Genomic DNA, 21,466 nt, shown 5'->3' on the forward strand with positions numbered 1-21,466 from the left:
CTTCCTTCTTCTTTTTCTCTCTCTCTGCCCCCTGTGGGTGGGAGACGCCGACGAAAAATACACCCACGGTGTCCCCTGCCTGTCGTGAGAGGCGACTAAAAAGGGCGACCAAGGGATGATTGTCTTAGAACCATGAAACTACTTTTGATTAGTACCATCACGCGGGGAACACCATGGGTCGCCTTTACTTGCGAGTGGTACTACTATATTATGTACACAATAGGTTTTTGATTAGTAGCAGCAGTGTGTGTGTGTGTGTGTGTGTGTGTGTGTGTGTGTGTGTGTGTGGGTTTTCAGTACCCGTGAGTCGTACCCATGTGAGCAACACCACGGATCTGAGCGTTGCCTGTGAGTTGTACCACTATATGAGCGACACCGTCGGTCTGCGTTGCCTGTGATTAGTACACCTAGGTGAGGAACCTCATCGGTTTGCGTTGGTTATGAGTGGCGCCATTGTGTGAGAAACACCATAGGTCTGCGTTCCCTGTACGACGTACAATACCTGTGAGTAGTACCGTAATATTTGGAATACCGTGAGTTTACGCTACCTTTGATTAGTACCGCAGCTTGAGAAATACCATGGTTCTCCTTTACTAGCGGCAAGTGCCATTATGCGGGATCGTTGACATAGATATTGCCCCATTTAGACAAGCATCATCGATTGAGGATTAGGCTTTGGAAGCAGTCCCTTGGTCAGTAATATTGTTTATGGGAATGTGAGGCATTGCGCGTCGTATCCACTGATTGTTTTAAATTCATATTCATCAATTCATTCATCATCACGTCTTGAATTCTGGTCATTGGATGAATTTTGTACCTTTAAATTGTACTCGCATTTCGTACCATAAGAGCCGGTGACCTAGATGTTAGGCCCCTCTAAACAACAAGGATCATCATCATCATCAATAATAGTCTGGAGAATACATAAAAAGAAAACAAAGCAATATTCATCAAAGAAAAATAAATAGGGAGCATAGTAGTTTAGTAAGGTGTTATCTTTGTTAGTTTTCGTTGATGGGGGCTCCTATGAAGGCCAGGGTCTGCCTCGTATGATCATAATCACCACCACTGATGTGAATTTAGGACTGCTGCCTGTGTGACATATCCCCTATCAGTGTTTTACTTACGCTTTTCTTTAATGATTTCAAAGAACTTGGAAAGTTATTGAACATCTCCCATGATAAATTATACCAGTAGCGAAGCCAGGATCGGCTTGGAGGGGGGGGGGTATAGTTACAGAATAATAGAACACAACGAAGGTGCATGCATGAGTTGTCATTACAAGGACACTGATATAAGTGAATTACAGATCAGTTGGTTCTGGTTCTGAATGTTTATTTAATTTATTGTTTATTGTCAGTTTTTCTTTTTGTAAAATTTCCATGTGGGCGGGGTTGTTCTACCCCCCCCCCCAGAAACTCCCCCTGGCTACGCCTCTGAATTATTCCACTCCCTAATTCCTCTTCCTATTAAAGAATATTTTGACTTTCCTATTTCTAAAAACTCCCTCCGTGCCATCTCTCCACTGACAGCTCGGAACATAACGCTTAGTCAAGCAGCTCGTCTCTTTATTCCTCTCCCACTAAGTTTGCAACATTTTCGTAACGCTACTCTTGCGTCGAAAATCGCCCAGATCAAATCGTGCTGCTTTGGATCTCTTCCAGTTCCTGGTGAGGGTCCCGTACACTGGAACGATAGTCTAGTTGGGGTCTTACCAGAGACTTATATGCCCTCTCCTTTACATCCTTACTACAACCCCTAAACACCCTGATAAGCATGTGCAGAGATCGGTACCCTCTATTTACAATCCCATTTATGTGATTACCCCAGTGAAGATTTTTCCTTATATTAACACCTAGATACTTACAATGATCCCCAAAAGGAACTTTCACCCCATCAACGCAGTAATTAAAACTGAGAGGACTTTTCCTATTTGTGAAACTCACAACCTGACTTTTAGCCCCGTTTATCAACATACCATTGCCTGCTGTCCATCTCACAATATTTTCGAGGTCACGTTGCAGTTGCTCACAATCTTGTAACTTATTTATCACTCTATAGAGAATAACATCATCCGCAAAAAGCCTTATCTCCGATTCCACTCCTTTACTCATATCATTTATATATATAAGAAAACATAAAGGTCCGATAACACTGCCCTGAGGAACTCCCCTCTCAACTATTACAGGGTCAGACAAAGCTTCACCTACTCTAACTCTCTGAGATCTATTTTCTAGAAATATAGCAACCCATTCAGTCACTCTTTTGTCTAGTCCAATTTCACTCATTTTTGCCAGTAGTCTCCCATGATCCACCCTATCAAATGCTTTAGACATGTCAATCGCGATACAGTCCATTTGACCTACAGAATCCAAGATATCTGCTATATCTTGCTGGAATCCTACAAGTTGAGCTTCAGTGGAATAACCTTTCCTAAAACCGAACTGCCTTCTATCGAACCAGTTATTAATTTCACAAACATGTCTAATATAATCAGAAAGAATGCCTTCCCAAAGCTTACATACAATGCATGTCAAACTTACTGGCCTGTAATTTTCAGCTTTATGTCTATCACCCTTTCCTTTATACACAGGGGCTACTATAGCAACTCTCCATTCATCTGGTATAGCTCCTTCGGCCAAACAATAATCAAATAAGTACTTCAGATATGGTATTATATCCCAACCCATTGTCTTTAGTATATCCCCAGAAATCTGATCAATTCCAGCCGCTTTTCTAGTTTTCAACTTTTGTATCTTATTGTAAATGTCATTGTTATCATATGTAAATTTTATTACTTCTTTGGCCTTAGTCTCTTCCTCTATCTCGACATTATCCTTTTAAAAGGATGTGTAACTGTGATATACTGAATTGTACAAATGCAAACATTTGAGCTCTTTTGGAGGAAGAAAATGACTGCTTCATGCAATTGTTTGCCTGACACAGGAAAGGTTAATTAATAATTGCTAATATGACCATGAAGTCCTACTACACGAACTGAATCAATGCTTGAAGCCTTTCTTACAACATCAGATATCCCTGGAACAAACAGGTTTCGTGGAAGGTAAAGGTACATGAGAACAATTTTGATCATGAGGCAAATAATTGAAAAATGTTGTGAGTTTTGTGTTCCTGTTTTTATCTGCTTTGTAGATTACAAAAAGGCGTTTGACTGTGTTGAGTGGGACAAACTATGAAAAGTATTAGATGAATTTGGTGTTCCAGCACATCTCATACCACTGCTGGAAAGGCTTTTATGACAGTAACCTGGCGACCGTAAGGGTGGATAGTGATACCTCAGACTTTTTCAGTGTATCCAAAGCCATAAGACAAGACTGTGTATTGTCTCCCCAGCTATACAATATCTATGCAGAGCACATCATGAGGAGAGCGCTTGATGGATGGACTGGTGGTATCTCAATTGCCTGAATCAGGTAATCCTGGTGAGGGTCCCATACACTGGAACCATACTCTAGTTAGGGTCTTATCAGAGACTTATATGCCCTCTCCTTTACATCCTTACTACAACCCCTAAACACCCTCATAACCATGTGCAGAGATCTGTACCCTTTATTTACAATCCCAATTATGCGATTACCCCAATGAAAATCTTTCCTTATATTAACACCTAGATACTGACAATGATCCCCAAAAGGAACTTTTATCCCATCAACGCAGTAATTAAAACTGAGAGGACTTTTCCTATTTGTGAAACGCACAACCTGACTTTTAACCCCGTTTATCATACTGTTGCCTACTGTCCATCTCACAACATTATCGTGGTCATTTTGCAGTTGCTCACAATCTTGTAACTTATTTATTACTCTGTACAGAATAACATAATCTGCTAACAGCCTTATCTCTGATTCCACTTCTTTACACATATCATTGGTATATATAAGAAAATATAAAGGTCCAATAATACTGCCTCGAGGAATTCCCCTCTTAATTATTACAGAGTCAGATAAAGCTTCGCCTACTCTAATTCTCTGAGATCTATTTTCTAGAAATATAGCAACCCATTTAGTCACTCTTTCATCTAGTCCAATTGCACTCATTTTTGCCAGTAGTCTCCCATGATCCACCCTATCACATGCTTTAGACAGCTCAATTGCGATACAGTCCGTTTGACAAAGGAGTGGTGTTACTAAAATGTTGCAAACTTTGGCCTGGGACGACTTGGGAGTAAGAAGACGAGCTGCTCGACTAAGTGGTATGTTCCGAGCTGTCAGTGGAGAAATGGCGTGGAATGACATTATTAAACGAATAAACTTGAGCGGAGCTTGCGAGGACTTTTCCTCTTGGTGAAACTTTTAACCCCGTTTACGAATATGCTATTTCTGCTGCCCATCTTACAACATTGTCTTTTTGCAGTTTCTCAAAATCCTGTAATTTATTATTATTACTCTGTACAGTATAACATCATCCGCAAAGAACCTTATGTGATTCCAGTTCTTTACTGATATTATATATAATGTATAAGAAAATGTTAAGGTCCCCACGCTAATCATTACACTACTCTAATTCTTGGAATTCTGTTTTCTAAAAATTCAGCCACTCATTCAACCACTCTTCTGTCCAGTTCAATAGCGATACAGTCTGACCTCTTGAATCTAAAATATTTGCTATATCTTGCTGGAATCCTACAAGTTGAGCCTCACTGGAATAACCTTACCCTAAACCCGAAATGTCTTCTATCAAACTTGATTGAAGCCGAGGTTTCGCTTATAACTTGGAACTTTTGTGTTATAAGTACTGTGAAAAGTAGGCACTATTGAATAATATGAATAATATGTAAGCTTCCTGGTCTTTTCTCCAGTTTATTGGGGTCGGTGAGTGTTGTGGATTTGGTCCAGTTTTTCGGCTCGATGCCGTTCCTGACGCCGACTATATGTGGAGGGATGTATTCATTGTTGTGTGTCTGTGAGGTATTGTGTGTTCTCTGGCAAACAAAGATACGCAGTTCCCGAGCCAGAGGAATAAACCATACACAGTTAAAAATCCTCGGCCTGGCCGTGAACCTGTGACTCCTCTGAACCGAACCCGAACCGAAAGCCACCTATTAATATATGAATCATACGTAAACAATTGACTCCATTATGTATTTAAATAGATCCCGCGGATAATTTTACTGTCAGAATCGTGGGTCATATTTGCAGCATATAGAGTGTATAAAATAAAAGTGGATAATTTTATTATTCTTTGTTCGTGTCGGCCTACTAAGGACCTCTTCTCTGGGCTTTGATCTTTGCACAGTGCTCCTTCATTCGTTACTGGTGTTGCTTTCTTCTTTCCTCCATCCACGTCTTTCCCGTCTTCAACTTTGGCCTTTCTTGAAAACCCTGGTTGTCTTTTAGTTTCCTCCTGAGTGGGCTGCGGTCTTGTATATCTTCATTAGTGATCCCCATCTCCTGTAGGTCCCTTTCCACCTCCTTGAACCAAGTTGGCTGAGTCTTCTTAAAATAGGTAAAGATCGGGTTCGATAATCATGTGGGTTTCAATCTTAGCAAGTGGCCATAAAATGCAATTCTCCTCCGCATGACATCCGAGATCTTCTGGATATGGGTGGGTACACAGCTCATAGTTATACGTTTATATTCATCTTTGTCTTTAATTGTGTCAAGAATTTTCTTTAATTTACAATTTTTCCATCAGACCTTTAGTGTTCATAACAAGGCATTCCGCTGCATACAAAGCCTCTGGTTTTATGACAGTGCAGTAATGCCTGAGTTTAGCGTTCAAGGATATGGACTTTTTGTTGTAAACGTCTTTTATTATTATTATTATTATTATTATTATTATTATTATTATTATTATTATTATTATTAGTCCCCCTGGTGGCAATGATCGTTTAGGTGCCAAATCTATATGGTCTGCCACCGTGGTTGGCCAGTTCAAGTCCCGTTCGTCGAAAAAATATTCACCATCAGAGTAGGAGAGATAGTGGTATACAATTTCTAATCACTGGATTGCGTGCCAAAAGGCGGGATTAAATTCTAAACTTCTCCTCAGTTCATATGAAGCGAGGGCATATGACGCTATTGACGGTCATTCTTCTGTCGGATGGCGACGTTAAGCCGCGAACAGACTTGGTGTTATTCTTCAGGTGTAGGCTATATGCCGGTATCGGATTTCACCCTCTGCCTTCATACTATCACATATCACATTCATTTTATCTCGTGTAACTCCTCTGAGATTGACGTCAGGAAGGGCATCAGATCGTAAAATCTCGCTACGTGATTTCATCTCGCTTCATACACGATCCCCTAGAGAAAAGGGACAAATGCTGGACATATTATTATTATTATTATTATTATTATTATTATTATTATTATTATTATTATTATTATTATTATTATTATACTAAAAATGTCTATGCAAGATATGATGCACTGTATTAGACTAGTAGTATTTTGATAATCAATACTGGATAGTCACTGTTAACCTTTTAAGCGAGTTAATGATACACAGGAACCAAGTTTCAACCTCCCATCTAATATTGCCAGGAAGGACACGTCTAAATGTGGGGAATCCTTCGCGACGTCTGACACCTTGGAGACACGCTTCCGCCGCCGGCCTAGTGAGACTACTGCCTCGCGGAAGCTTGTCGTACATGGCATGCGCTTACCCCATCTGGCGATTATCCTTCGTAATGTCATCGCTCCGCTATTGATTTTGGAAAGGCGTCAGCGAACCCTGGCCATGTACCATCGCTAGCTTTGGAATTTAATGGACCTGCGAAAAACGCGACGTCAGGTCGCGCCGCCTTAAAGTACGGCTGGGCTTTTGAACAGTCTTCTTTTTTTTAATGGTATGTCAGTCCGACTGATGGATGTTAAATAGATTTATCTTTAAAAATAGAAAATAATCTACCCATTTATCAGTGTAGTTTGAGATCAAAAGTAGGGAGCTTTGGGTCGTAGCTCTCCGTGTTATATTTTATCCGATGGGGTGCGCAAAAACATTTATACCCTTTTTCTTACTGAAACATTTAAACAAATACAATAAATCTTATTGACTGTTAAGTTTCTCACATTCAAAATATCATGCGACCAAAAATGTTTATATTGTCTTCAAAATTACATCTCCTCCGGACGAAATTCGGCGTATGCCTCTGATTTTACCGCAACACTAGACTAGCAAAAGGTGTTCTTGTCCTGGCTGTCATTCAGCAGATTGATGCTCTTCTCCTGTGGATTATATTGCGGAAATGAATGTCGCCGAAGTCGATTAGCATATTAGGAAGCTTAATTAATGAGAGGTGCCCCAGCATCAGTCAGATTAAGTTGAAGAAATCCAGGAAGCATTCTGACATATTAAATGTCTCTTATGATTGCCGATTTGAGTGCATCAGGCAGCGTCGGGGCCCAGGTTGACGAGTTCGAACCAGTTCGGTCAGGTGGAATTTTAAGGTAGTCAGATACATCAGCCTCGTGTCGGTAGACTTATTGACATGTAAAATAATTTTCGGAACGTGAAACATTTAACAGTACACAAGGTTGAAGATGACTTTGAATAAAGTTGAAAACTCTAGTTCCTAAAATGGAGTAATACATGGTTAAAACTACATCTGAAACCCATCAGCATAATTTATTTTATTGTTTTCATGAGGACACAGGGCTGTGCAGTTGCAAATAGAGGATTGTGGATGCACTTTGTTAACTCAAACGCTTGCAGACTGAATGCTGGAAGGTAATAAGTCTATAGTGAAGATGTGTTTATATTTTGATTTATCTATTTTCATTTTTTTCATTATATTGCATTGAAATTGTAGTTGTGATGAAGGGTATTTTGCAAGAAACAGGTGAGCTCACAGACAAAATTCTCTTCACCTTTGCTCGGAACTGTTTTCAGACCACTGAGCAAGTTGGCCGTGTGTTAGGTTAGGCAGGAGCGAGGCTTGCATTCAGGAGATAGCTGGTTTGAATCCTATCCCTTTCAGACCTGAAAGAAAACTGGAGGCGTGAATTTTTGTTTGTATGTCAAAAACTGACTAAAATGCTCCTCAATACACATATTGATAGTTTATTTTACAAAATAAAAACTAACATCCGAAAAAAAGGACCCACACAATTGTGCGTATCAAAATTCAAAACCTCGTTGTATCACATACGATGATGTTTCTTCAAAATTTATGTTCACTAACCAATGTACACACTTCATTGAATATATTCCGGTATTCAGTAAAGCTTCTAGATTAATATAAACGCAATAAATAAATACTTACTTTTGGCACTACTGCTTCTCGCCATCTCGCCGATCAACTGTGCTTTTTAAACTCTTCTTCCTTCGCCCTGGCGGTCAAGCGCATACTAAAAATAATTGAAATAGACGCCACCTGTCCCGCACAATCACTGCAGTCCGGTCTAGCGCCGAAAAAACATCAAATACGGTCAGGGATAAACAAAATACGAACCCGCACAATTGTGCGTACTCGGTCTGAAAGGGCTATAGATGATTTGACGTGGTTTTCCATTTCACACCAGGCAACTGCTGGGGCTGTATCTTAATTTAGGCCATGGCTGCTTGCTTCCCACTCCTAGCATTTTCCTGTCCCATCATCGCCATAAGACCTGTCTTGGTGCGACGTAAAGCAAATTAAAAAAAATTATCAGACCTTTGGCGTATGGAAGTGAGACTCAGGATGTCTCATAAGTTGGAAGTAGCAGACATGAAAGTAGTGAGAATGGCTGCACCATAATAAGTGCTGTTATTTGTTCCTGTAATTACTTGTCTAAACTTATTAAAAACTATTTTAAATAGTAATTCTGGTTAAATCCGCCTTGTCAATATACTTTCTGTTAATGAAACTGTTTATTCATCGTACATATTTCGAGAACAATAAACATTATCTTCAGCAGCGATTGGCAAATTCTAACTTAATTACATCATCAAAGAATTTAAAAAATCATTTGTTTTTGTCTAAATGTAAAGAAATAATATATCACAATTTATAATATGAATGAATGAACGAACAATTATTAATGGTACCTTAGGAAATTAGGGGCTGTCTGGCCGAGGCGGTAAAGGCGTGCTCGGTTCGCCCGGAAGGACGTGGATTCGAATCCCCGTCAGGAAGTCGTAAAATTTAAGAAACGAGATTTCCACTTCCCGAGGTGCATATGGCCCTGAGGTTCACTCAGCCTACACTAAAAATGAGTACTAGGTAAATTCCTGGGGGCAAAGGCGGCCGGGCGTAGAGCTAACCACTCCACCCCATCACGTGCCGAGGTTAACAGTGGTGGAAGCCTTTACCTTCCACTCCTCCATGGACCTTCATGGCTTGTACAGAGGTGACTTTGCTTTGCTTTTACCTTAGGAAATTACTATTCACGCCAGGCGGATGCTGGGGCTCTATCTTAAGGCCACGGCTGCTTGCTTCCCACTCGTAGCGCTTTCCTGTCTCATCGTCGCCATAAGACCTGTCTCGGTGCGATGTTATGCAAATCAGTATTAAGATGATATTAAATGAATCACTTCTTAAATAAATTCAAGATCTTCAAATCTTGTTTTTTTTTTCTTTTCTTCCCCAAATGATTAAATGCTAGTTTATATAATGGATTTTCATCTGTACTTTTTCATTTAAACTCAAATCAAAATTACTTTCCTGTCTAAGATGAATTTCTAAATTTTCCAAAACATCCTTGAATTTACCTTTTTGGGTAATTTGTATTAATGGCTGTTGGTTCAGACAAGTGGGAACAATGGTAGGAGGATACTCAGAATGGAAATAAAAGCCACGTTAGGAATTAACTCGGTAGATAACATTATGTGTGTGACTATTGCTAGCCTGGTGCAGGCAGCCCTTGTAAAAGCACACCGTTATCAGAGGATGAGCAGCATCTATCATGTTTAGGTAAGTATGAGTTGCAGTAATGTGGAGGTCAACACAAACACCTGGTCCATGAACTAGTGAAATTTACTGTTAAAGATAAAAATCCCAAAGGACCAAAGGCCTAGATGTTGCTGCAAACAGATAACTCAGTGGATGAAACAGTGCATATAAACTGGCAGGGCCGTGGAAACGGATGGAGGAGGATAGTTTATCTAGGAGAACAATGGATACGGCTGTAACTGTGGTTAGACTCGGTTTTTTAGTGATTTAAGAAACAAAGCGTAGAACTGCACATGGCCTTAAAACAATAACCACCACCACAGTCAGTTGCAAATAGATGACTGTGGAGGTGCACAGTTAATTCACACAGGCTTGCAGACTGATCACTGAAAGGTATAACAGTCTATAATAAAGATGTGTATATAAATACAATTTAAAATTCAATACATTTAAAGATCTATTGCAATATGTAAAAGGTGATGAGAATCTAATTGTGATGGGAGACTGGAATGCAGTGGTAGGCCAAGGAAGAGAAGGTAATACAGTAGGAGAATTTGGATTGGGACAAAGGAACGAAAGAGGAAGTCGGCTGGTTGAGTTCTGCACTGATCATAATTTAGTCCTTGCCAATACTTGGTTCAAACACCCCAAACGATGGCTGTATATGTGGACAAGGCCTGGAGACACTGGAAGGTATCAAATAGACTTCATTATGATTAGGCAGAGATTCAGAAACCAGATGTTGGATTGCAAAACTTTCCCGGGAACAGACGTGAACTCTGACCACAACTTGTTGGTCATGAAATACCATCTGAAGTTGAAGAAATTGAAGAAAGGAAGGAATTCAAGGAGATGGGATCAAGACAAGTTGAAAAAAAAAGAGTGTGAGGGATTGTTTCAAGGAACATGTTGCACAAGGACTAAATGAAAAGACTGAAGGAAACACAATAGAAGAAGAGTGGATAGTCATGAAAAATGAAGTCAGTAGGGCTGCTGAAGAAATGTTAGGAAGGAAGAAAAGATCAACTAAGAATCAGTGGATAACTCAGGAGATACTAGACCTGATTGATGAACGACGAAAATACAAGAATGCTAGAAATGAAGAGGGCAGAAAAGAATACACTCGATTAAAGAATGAAGTGGATAGAAAGTGCAAGGTAGCTAAGGAAGAATGGCTGAAGGAGAAGTGCAAGGGTGTTGAAGGTTGTATGGTCCTAGGAAAGGGAGATGCTGCATACAGGAAAATCAAGGAAACCTTTGGAGAAAGGAAATCTAGGTGTATGAATATTAAGAGCTCAGATGGAAAGTCACTTCTAGGGGAAGAAGATAAAGCAGAAAGATGGCAGGAACATATCCAACAGTTGTATCAAGGTAAAGATGTAGATAATTTGGTTCTGGAACAAGAAGAGGCTGTTGATGCTGATTAAATGGGAGACCCAATTTTGAGGTCAGAGTTTGACAGAGCTGTGACCGACCTAAATAGGGACGAGGCTCCTGGAATTGATGATATTCCATCTGAATTACAGACTGCCTTAGGAGAAACCAGCATGGCAAGGTTATTCCATTTGGTGTGTAAGATGTATGAGACAGGAGAAGTCCCATCCGATTTTCAGCAGAATATTGTTATACCTATTCCCAAGAAAGCTGGTGCTGATAGGTGTGAAAACTACCACACCATTAGTTTAGTATTTCATGCCTGCAAAATTTTAACATGTATTATTTAAAGAAGAATGGAAAAACAAGTTGAAGCTGAGTTGGCAGAAGATCAGTTTGGCTTCAGAAGAAATGTAGGAACACATGAAGCAATCCTGACTTTACATCTGATCTTAGAAGATCGAATCAAGAAGGACAAGCCCACGTACAAGGCATTCGAAGATCTAGAAAAGGCGTTCGATAATGTTGAGTGGAGCAAACTATTTAAGATTCTAAAGGTGATTGGGATCAGATACCGAGAACGAAGAATTATCTACAATCTGTATAAAAGTCAGTCTGCAGTGATACGAATTGAGGGCTTTGAAAAAGAAGCAGTAATCCAGATAGGAGTGAGGCAAGGCTGCAGTTTGTCCTCCCTCGTTTTCATTGTTTGCATAGAACAGGCAGTAAAGGAAAGAAAAGAGAAATTTGGAAAGGGAATCACAATCCAAGGAGAGGAAATCAAAATGTTGAGATTTGCCAATGATATTGTTATTTTATCTGAGACTGCAGAAGATCTCGAAGCTGCTGAATGGTATGGACGAAGTACAAGATGGAAAATAAATAAGTCCTAAACAAAAGTAATGGAGTGCAGTCGAACAAAGGCAGGTGATGCAGGAAATATTAGATTAGGAAATGAAGTCTTAAAGGAAGTAGATGAATATTGTTACTTGGGTAGTAAAATAACTAACAATTGCAGAAGTAAGGAGGACAAAAAATGCAGACTAGCACAAGCAAGGAAGAGCTTTCTTAAGAAAAATTTGCTCACTTCAAACATTGATATAGGAATTAGAAAGATGTTTTAAAAGACTTTCGTGTGGAGCGTGGCATTGTATGGAAGTGAAACATGGACAATAACTAGCTCAGAAAGAAAGAGAATAGAAGCTTTTGAAATGTGGTGTTGCAGAAGAATGCTGAAGGTGAGATGGATAGATCGAGTCACGAATGAAGGGATACTGAATCATATTGGTGAGAGGAGATCGATTTGGCTATATTTGACGAGAAGAAGAGATAGAATGTTAGGATCTTAAGACACCCAGGACTTGTTCAGTTGGTTTTTGAAGGAAATGTAGGTGGTAAGAACGGTAGGGGTAGACCAAGGTATGAATATGACAAGCAGATTAGAGTAGATGTAGGATGCAATAGTTACGTAGAAATGAAAAGGTTGGCACATGATAGGGTGGCATGGAGAGCTGCATCAAACCAGTCTATGGACTGATGACTAAACAACAGCAATAAAGATGTGTATATTCATTCATTCATTCATTCATTCATTCATTCATTGGTATCGCCACTTACTGGCTTTGCTTATGCGTTCTACTTGCTCTTCTTTCTCCCAAGACTTTTTCTTTGCAATCCTTAACCCTTTTGCTCTCAGGCTATTTTCACCAGTCAAGCCCAAAACACTCAGGCCATTTTTCATGATTATGCATGTTAAAATGTAAAATTGCCGTATAAAGAAATCCCCAGTTACAAAATTTAAAAAAATCACAATAGTACACTACAAAATTTGAAAATATATTACAAAAAAGTAAAAATCGGTTTTCAAATAGTAAAAAAGTAATATGTTCTTTAGTGATATTGTTGTTCAGTCATTCTGAAAATAAGAGCATTTAATTCTGTATAACATGATATAATTTTGTTTTTTGTATTCTTATTTAGTCATGAGTTATAGCACCTGATGTAAAGAACTGTACACGTACCTTCCGGAGTCAGCATTTGTGTTTTGGAAACATTCTCCTATCATCAGTACCTGTAAAATCCGAATCACTTCTTCTTTAACTTTGCATTATCGCTCTTCTACAAGATATTTAGTGGCTTAACTAGTTGCTTTTTGATATGGTTCTCATTCATGCAATTTTCTTCCTCATTCGACACCTAATTTTTCTAAATCCTCACTAAGATTTCTTCTTCTCTATTGGTTTTATGTCGCACCAGCTCGGGCGGGTCTTATAGCAGCAATGAGTTAGGACAGAGCCAGGACTGGGAAGAGGGTGATCATGACCTTAATTAAGCCCCAGAGTTTGACTGATGTGAAAATGGAAAATAGTCTTTAGGGCTGCCAACAGTGGGGCTAACAACTTCATGGCACAAACCGCGTAGCAAACTCGCCCGGTGTTTTTGTATTTACTATTATTATATGAAGATTGATGTTTGTTCACTGAACACTAAACATACCACTGTCATACACTGTGAACCATTGTCCACATGCCTTGGAATCGCATGTGAGAGTCTCATATCAGTAGAATAACGCTTAGTCTTGTAACTTTTATGACAAATCTTTAATGCTTTATAACTGCACTTAATAATAATATATTTCTCTTTGTTTCAGCAAGGTGCCATCATTTATTCGGCTACTAGCACCTAAAGGTTCTCTAGAGATCCATGAAGAAGCGTGGAATGCGTATCCATACTGTCGGACAGTTATATCGGTATGTAATGGAATTTTAATACAGAAGTTTTAAACAAGTGAAGCTGTGAGTTTAACTTGTTAACCATGAAAAAGTACCTTACAGGCACATTCAAACATACGTGTCATTTTTATTACTGGTTAAATGAATGTGGGATAACTGTGTGAATAAGTAAAGCTCATTTTTATTACTGGTTAAATGAATGTGGGATAACTGTGTGAATAAGTAAAGTTTCCAGAATTATTATTTTTGGACAAATTTGAACTCATTGCTAGTTATATCAGAATATTAGTATTAATTTTCTTCCTACTCATTCTCTGTTGACCAGGTTGTTTGTGGAAGGTCATTTGATGTATAAGGGGAAGTCAAATGGAAACCGAACACCCGCCGTAATGCACATTCTGCGCGAAAGGTGGCAGCAATGTTGTTACATTGCGATACTGCCATCGCTGTGGTAGGAGTTCTGCAGGTGCATGCAGTTCTTGGGTTATGTCTTTGTTGCTGCAGGGACTAGTTTAGTGTGTGCGTCCAGCTGTAGAAATGGAGGCAAGCAAAGGAGAGCAGAGAAGTGTGGTTCGTTTTCTGGTGGCTGAGGATGCTGGAGTACGTGAAACTCATCGTCGCACGTCTGCTATGCATGAAGAGTGTGCACGAGTGGCATATAGGAGATTCGGAGATCATCTTGCAGTGATGTGCGCCCATAACAGGCCCCATCAAGCCATTACTCCTGCGCTTCAGTGATTGTTTGGAAAACACTTCATCATCATCTGTACAGTCCGCATCTTTCACCTTGTGATTTTCACATTTTTGGCGACCTGAAGAAAGACGTTCGTGGACGTCTGTTTCATTCTGACGAAGAATCTAGAGTGGGTGCAGTTGTGGATCCGTCAGTGACCTACCTCTTTCTACTAAACTGGAATTGATGGTCTCGTCTCCCAGTGGGATAAATGTTCTAACGCTTTTGGTAATTACTTTTGAAAAAAACTTCCCATGGTCACGCTGTAGCGGGTATTCAGTTTTCGTTTTACTGCCCCTTATATTAGTGTTACCAGTAATTGTTCATATAAAATCTTATTGCCCAAGGGAAACTCTTCAGTGTTTTCTTGATAAGTTTTAGTTCATTTCCATTACAGTGCTCTTATCATTAATTTATATCAGTTGTCTAAACATCGCACACCTTTCCTTCATCTTGTGCGACTTGAATTGTTTGCAATGTAAACTTTCTTCATTGGCTCCGCCATCATTATTGCAGGCAACAGTGATGATTGTGTTGGGAGGCCTACTAATGATTCATTTCCGAGAAGACGTGTAAGGATGTGTTAGATCATTTGCCAGTTGTTTCAGGAATACCCTTCACGGTATTTCCTTGCTGGCTGTTGCCTTATACAATGCATAAGCGAGATCTAATATGTTGAAGACATGTACAGACTGTTGTAGACTCATTGATTTTAGCTTGTACTTGCGACTCATTTGATCCACTGTGTCGATACTGAATATGGTAGAATTGTAGAAAGGGACAGTTGTAGGTTTTTTAATACACTGATTGGCCAGAACATTGACCACCTACCTGCTATTGATATAAACCCATCCTGGCGATAGCAGCGTCACCTGATGAGGAATAACGGTGCATGTAGTATCAGTGAGCGTGCTGTCCGTGTGTAGAATGGGGAAGGCACGCGATCTGAGTTTGATTGAGGGGTGATTGTGATGGCACAAGCATTTTGGAAACTGAGCAACTTGTCGAGTGTTCAAGGAGTGCTGTGGTGAGTGTCTTCAACAAGTGGTGAAAGCAAGGTGAAACCACGTCCAAACGTTGAAAGGTTGGGCAGCCAGCCCTCATTACATATGTCAAACGTTGTAGGCTGAACAGACTGGTAAAACAGAACGGGCGGCAAACTGTGGCGGAATAGGTCTATTTCTATTTAAAAATTCTATTTGTTTGGGGTGTCGACCTATAGAGATCTTTTGGCCCTACTTGCACCATGTGATATGAACCTGCGTGTAATTGGAATGGAGGAAGGGTAGAGTGTTGAATGTGAGGAAAGGAACGACACAAACACCCAGTTCCCAGGCCAGTGATATTAATCATTTACAATTAAAAAATCCCAACCCAGCCGGGAATCAAACCCGGGGCCGAACGTGGCGGAACTAAGATCAGACTTTAATGTTCGGCAGATTACAATTGTGTCTGAATACGCAGTGCACTTAATACTCCTATGGATGAACATCCGCAGCCGACGACCCGTGCATGTGCCAATGTTAACACCATGACATCGGCAGCTACGACTGAAATGGGCATGTGACCAACGTCACTGGACATGTGAAAATCTGTAGTCTTTCAGGGGAACAACTCCTTGGCACGTAGTGCAGGATGGCGGCAAGCTGGTGGCGGCTCGATTATGCTCTGGGGAACATTCACGTGGAGCTCATGCATGACACCATGGTGGCTGAGAAATATCGCACACTGGTTGCAGACCATGTACACCCCTTCATGACAATCATGTTTCGCAACGGCAGTGGCATTTTTCAACAAGATAATGCGCCATGTCACTAGGCCAGGAGTGTGATGCAGTGGTTGCGAGTTGCAATTGATGTGGTGGGCCCCCCCCCCCCCCCCCCAACTCGCCACATCTTAACCCGATCAAACACATCTGGGTGTTATTGAACGTGGTGTCAGAGTTTATCGTACCCCCTCCCCGGAATTCACGGGAGTTAGGTGACTTGTGTGTGCAGATGTAGTGCCATGTCACCATTATTCGTGGCAAAGGTGGACATACTGGCTATTAGGTAGGTGGTCATAATGCTCTGGCTGATCAGTGTATATCATGTGCAATACTGGAAATGAGGACATTTCTTATTCTTTTTCTACCGCTTTTCCCACATCTGTGGGGTCACGGGTTCGAACTGTGTTGCACGTGTGGATTTGGCCCTGTTTTATGGCCAGATACCTTTCCTGATTCCAACCCTATGGAGGGATGTAATCACTATTGTGTGTTTCTGTGGTGGTTGGTAGTGTAGTGTGTTGTCTGACTATGAAGAGGAAAGTGTTGGGACAAACACAAACACCCAGTCCCTGGGCCAGAAGAATTAATCAGAGGCGATTAAAATTCCCGACCCATCCGGGAATCGAACCTGGGACCCTCTGAACCGAAGGCCTCGATACTAATCATTCATCCAATGAGTCGGACGACATTCTCGTTCGTTATTGCCTTGGTAGGACTTCAGAGTTGCATCCTTGTTCTTGTCCACTACCATGCTGTAGAGTGTAAGTACTGCCAGTTATTTACATTGGTCCATATTTTGCATACTTTAGTCGAGTAAATGGTTGCGTTGGAGTTGTCTGTAATCTTTACTACTGATTTTGTTTGGCTAATTTTGAGTCCATACTCCCTGAACAACTCGTTCCAAGCATTCCGCTTTTTTTTGTTGTACCTTTATTCTTTCTCTCTCATTCATGACGTCATTAACAAATATAAGAGCATTGGTTTTGTTGGCTATTTGCAGAGTAGGTATAGTATGTGATAATTAAGTAGATATGAAGAGTTTAGCACTGGATAGAGTGACATGTTGCACTGCTTCAAAGCAGGCTGTGGACTGATGATCTAAAAAACAACATGATGTTTGTCTTACACACTTCACTATGTAATCCCTCACAATGATGAATAGTAATGGTTGCAAGGCACTGCCTTGCTGTACTCCCTTTCTTGTGGAGAACCACCCACACCCTCCATTACCTTTTCGTACATATGATCTTGTGTACTTATGTCATTTTATTTTTATTTTTTAATGATGATGGTGTATTTTGCCTATATCTATAGACATTCCCATAATGTAACTCTTATGGCACTTTGATAGGACATTTCAATATCTAAAAATAAGGTGAAATTTTTTATAGCTGTTAGTAATAAGTTAACTTTCAGTCAGCCACTCAGTACTATTTATTACATATTACTCTTCTCTGATAACAGAAACGCAGAGTCTGGTGTTATGGATGACGTTGGTATGGAGCAAAGTGGAGTGTGCCTTGACTTGAACTCATCAAAGAATGGCAAAGCTCCTGGACCAGATGACATGCTTGTAGAAGTGCTTAAGTTTGTTTGAGGAGGAACAGTGCCTTACATAAGTTGACGTTTTAAATACCATATACAGAATCGGCATTATCCCAAGAGACTGGCTGAAATCCACCTTTGTAACAATATGTAAGATGCCCTGTGCCAAGATATGCTGTGAGTATAGAACTATCAGCTTGATAAGCCATGCCTTTTAGGTCTGTCTGAAGATCGTACACAATTGTATGTATCGGAATTGTGTGCAGAACGTTGGAGACTCTGTCTTATTTCAGGAATGGATTTTGAACTTTCAAGGTACAGTTCAGCTTTCAAGTATTTGTACAGTGATGTTGCTACGTTAAATGTAGTCCTCCTTGCATGCTTCATAAATGATCAATCAACATTCTGCTTGAAATTGGACTGAACGTATGCGGCATCTGAATAATTGCTGATATATATACAATCTACTTCGATGTTGGTTGACTGGAGTGTTGTCAGAGGAAATGCCCATTTTGTAAACAGGCTGAGTGGGCTGTGTTCTCTCACTGATGCTCTTCAATATCTACTCAGAGAAGATCTTCAGCGATGCCCTTGATGATGGGGAGGAAAAAAATGTAAAGATTAATGGTATCAAAGCCAACAATGTCACATATGCTGTTGGTGCTGTCCTGATTGTTACCTCTCGGGCAGACCTGCAAGTACTGCTGAATGCAGTGGGAGATGCAAATACGTGAAAAAGATGCATTGGATGGTCAACACCAAGAACCACAGTGGCGTTCCAAGCGTCCTTCAGATCGGCAGTTTGATAGTTCAGAAGATTTCCAGCTTCAGATATCTCGGAAGCCTTGTCAACAATAACTGGGACACCTCCCAAGAAATGTGATGTAGGATTGAGCATGCTAGGAGCTGTTTCAGGAAGATGCCCTAAACATTGATGTGCCACAATCTCTCTTCGTCTTTTCTGTTCTCCTGTGAACAGTGTTCTGCTACTGTGTGGAGTGGAGTCCTGGACTTCAGACAGACACTACAGTTAAAATTTATAACTCAAAGTTCTGTTACTCAAATTCTTTGATATCTCGGAGAATATTTCAACCCCAGGTGTGAAAGTTTTTTCTGTAACTCAGAGTATATGCAGAACATTATGCTTATGTGTACTTAATTATCCCCAGATAAAATCATCTTCAATCATCTCCTTTAAAAAAATTAAACATATTCTACATTTTAGTCAGTGTATATTGTTTGAGTAGCCTTATTAACTTTGCGACCTTGAGTAGTCACGTACCACAGTAACTTAAAACCCGCCTTTAGACCACTTCGCAACCCTCGACAAGGGGTTTACAGTCCGGGGTGGCAGTCCTCAGTTGGCAAGGATGCATATGGTGCTGTTACATCTGTTTGATAATGTTGTACAGAGCACACGGTTACAGAGAAAACTGTGCAGGAAAATTACATATTTATTTCCAAAAATATGAATTTTTAAGTATCCTAAAGTGGCAAAACTTCTAATATGGTATTGAATACTGTAATATCTTTTGTGGATCCATAGTGATATGTATGTTTCTCTATACCTCAAATTTTCGATAACCCAAAGTATTTTCAGCCTCCGCCGGCACTTCGAGATATCGAAGTTCAACTGTATGTGCAAAAACCTAGAAGCATTTGATGTGTGGACATACTGCAGAATTTTGAAATTCCACAAGGACCATAATCATAATTAACCATCCAATAGATCAAGATCTAAAAATTCATTGATGGTTATGAATTTCATGTTTTTGGTCCGTATTGAACTGAGAATAATATATAAGTAATAATAATAATAACGTAAACGTTTCCACCTTTTCAATACTACAATATATTCACAAAATTACAAAATTATACGGTACTAGTTTCGACCCATCTAGGGGTCATCATCAGCCGTATTGGAGCAAAGATCATTTGTGGTGAAATCCTAAGACAATGTTATTTTAAAGAATAACAAGTGAAATTAACATTGTCTTAGGATTTCACCACAAATGATCTTTGCTCCAATACGGCTGATGATGACCCCTAGATGGGTCGAAACTAGTACCGTATAATTTTGTAATTTTGTGAATATATTGTAGTATTGAAAAGGTGGAAACGTTTACGTTGTTATTATTATTATTACTTATATATTATCTAAAAATTCTACAAAAAGGTCCACTACTCAACATCTTAAAGAATTTTCACATTAGTATGGATCAGTACAAGAATCCAGCCCTCAGCTTAAATGAGATAAATGGAAAAAAAAATGAGAAACTTTCATTTATTTGTAGAAAAAAACAAGACCAGAAGATTTCACAATCATTAAGCTCAGTTTCAGTGACCACCCCCATAATCCCGCATACCCCCATACTCAATCAATCAATCAATCAATCAATCAATACTGATCTGCATTTAGGGCAGTCGCCCAGGTGGCAGATTACCTATCTGTTGCTTTCCTAGCCTTTTCCTAAATGATTTCAAAGAAATTGGAAATTTATTGAACATCTCCCTTGGTAAGTTATTCCAATCCCTTACTCCCCTTCCTATAAATGAATATTTGCCCCAGTTTGTCCTCTTGAATTCCAACTTTATCTTCATATTGTGATCTTTCCTACTTTTATAAACGCCATTCAAACTTATTCGTCTACTAATGTCATTCTACGCCATCTCTCCGCTGACAGCTCGGAACATACCACTTATTACATGTAATAAATATCATTTTTGGTCCGTATTGATGATATTTGATTGAAATAATAACATTAAGTTATTTATTATTTCAATCAACATACCACTTAGTCGAGCAGCTCTTCTTCTTTCTCTCAATTCTTCCCAACCCAAACATTGCAACATTTTTGTAACGCTACTCTTTTGTCGGAAATCACCCAGAACAAATCGAGCTGCTTTTCTTTGGATTTTTTTCCAGTTCCTGAATCAGGTAATCCTGGTGAGGGTCCCATACACTGGAACCATACTCTAGTTGGGGTCTTACCAGAGACTTATATGCACTCTCCTTTACATCCTTACTACAACCCTTAAACACCCTCATAACCATGTGCAGAGATCTGTACCCTTTATTTACAATCCCATTTATGTGATTACCCCAATGAAGATCTTTCCTTATATTAACACCTAGATACTTACAATGATCCCCAAAAGGAACTTTCACCCCATCAACGCACTAATTAAAACTGAGAGGACTTTTCCTATTTGTGAAACTCACAACATGACTTTTAACCCCGTTTATCAACATACCATTGCCTGCTGTCCATCTCACAACATTTTCGAGGTCACGTTGCAGTTGCTCACAATCTTCTAACTTATTTATCACTCTATAGAGAATAACATCATCCGCAAAAAGCCTTACCTCCGATTCCACTCCTTTACTCGTATCATTTATATGTATATGAAAACATAAAGGTCCGATAATACTGCCTTGAGGAATTCCCCTCTTAATTATTACAGGGTCAGATAAAGCT

At 39.7% G+C, this 21,466-nt stretch overlaps 1 protein-coding gene across 2 annotated transcripts in view; it reads left to right on the forward strand.

The window, feature by feature from the left end:
• vib (phosphatidylinositol transfer protein vib) overlaps positions 1 to 21,466 on the forward strand; it is a 227,746-nt gene that overhangs the window by 169,415 nt on the left and 36,865 nt on the right. For both annotated transcript variants that reach the window (XM_067159313.2, XM_067159314.2), the window contains exon 4: positions 13,860 to 13,959. In XM_067159313.2, coding sequence (XP_067015414.1) covers positions 13,860 to 13,959 — 100 coding nt within the window. The remainder of the gene's footprint in view (positions 1 to 13,859; positions 13,960 to 21,466) is intronic.

This window comes from Anabrus simplex, chromosome X, assembly GCF_040414725.1.
Source record: "Anabrus simplex isolate iqAnaSimp1 chromosome X, ASM4041472v1, whole genome shotgun sequence".
Lineage (NCBI taxonomy): Eukaryota > Metazoa > Arthropoda > Insecta > Orthoptera > Tettigoniidae > Anabrus > Anabrus simplex.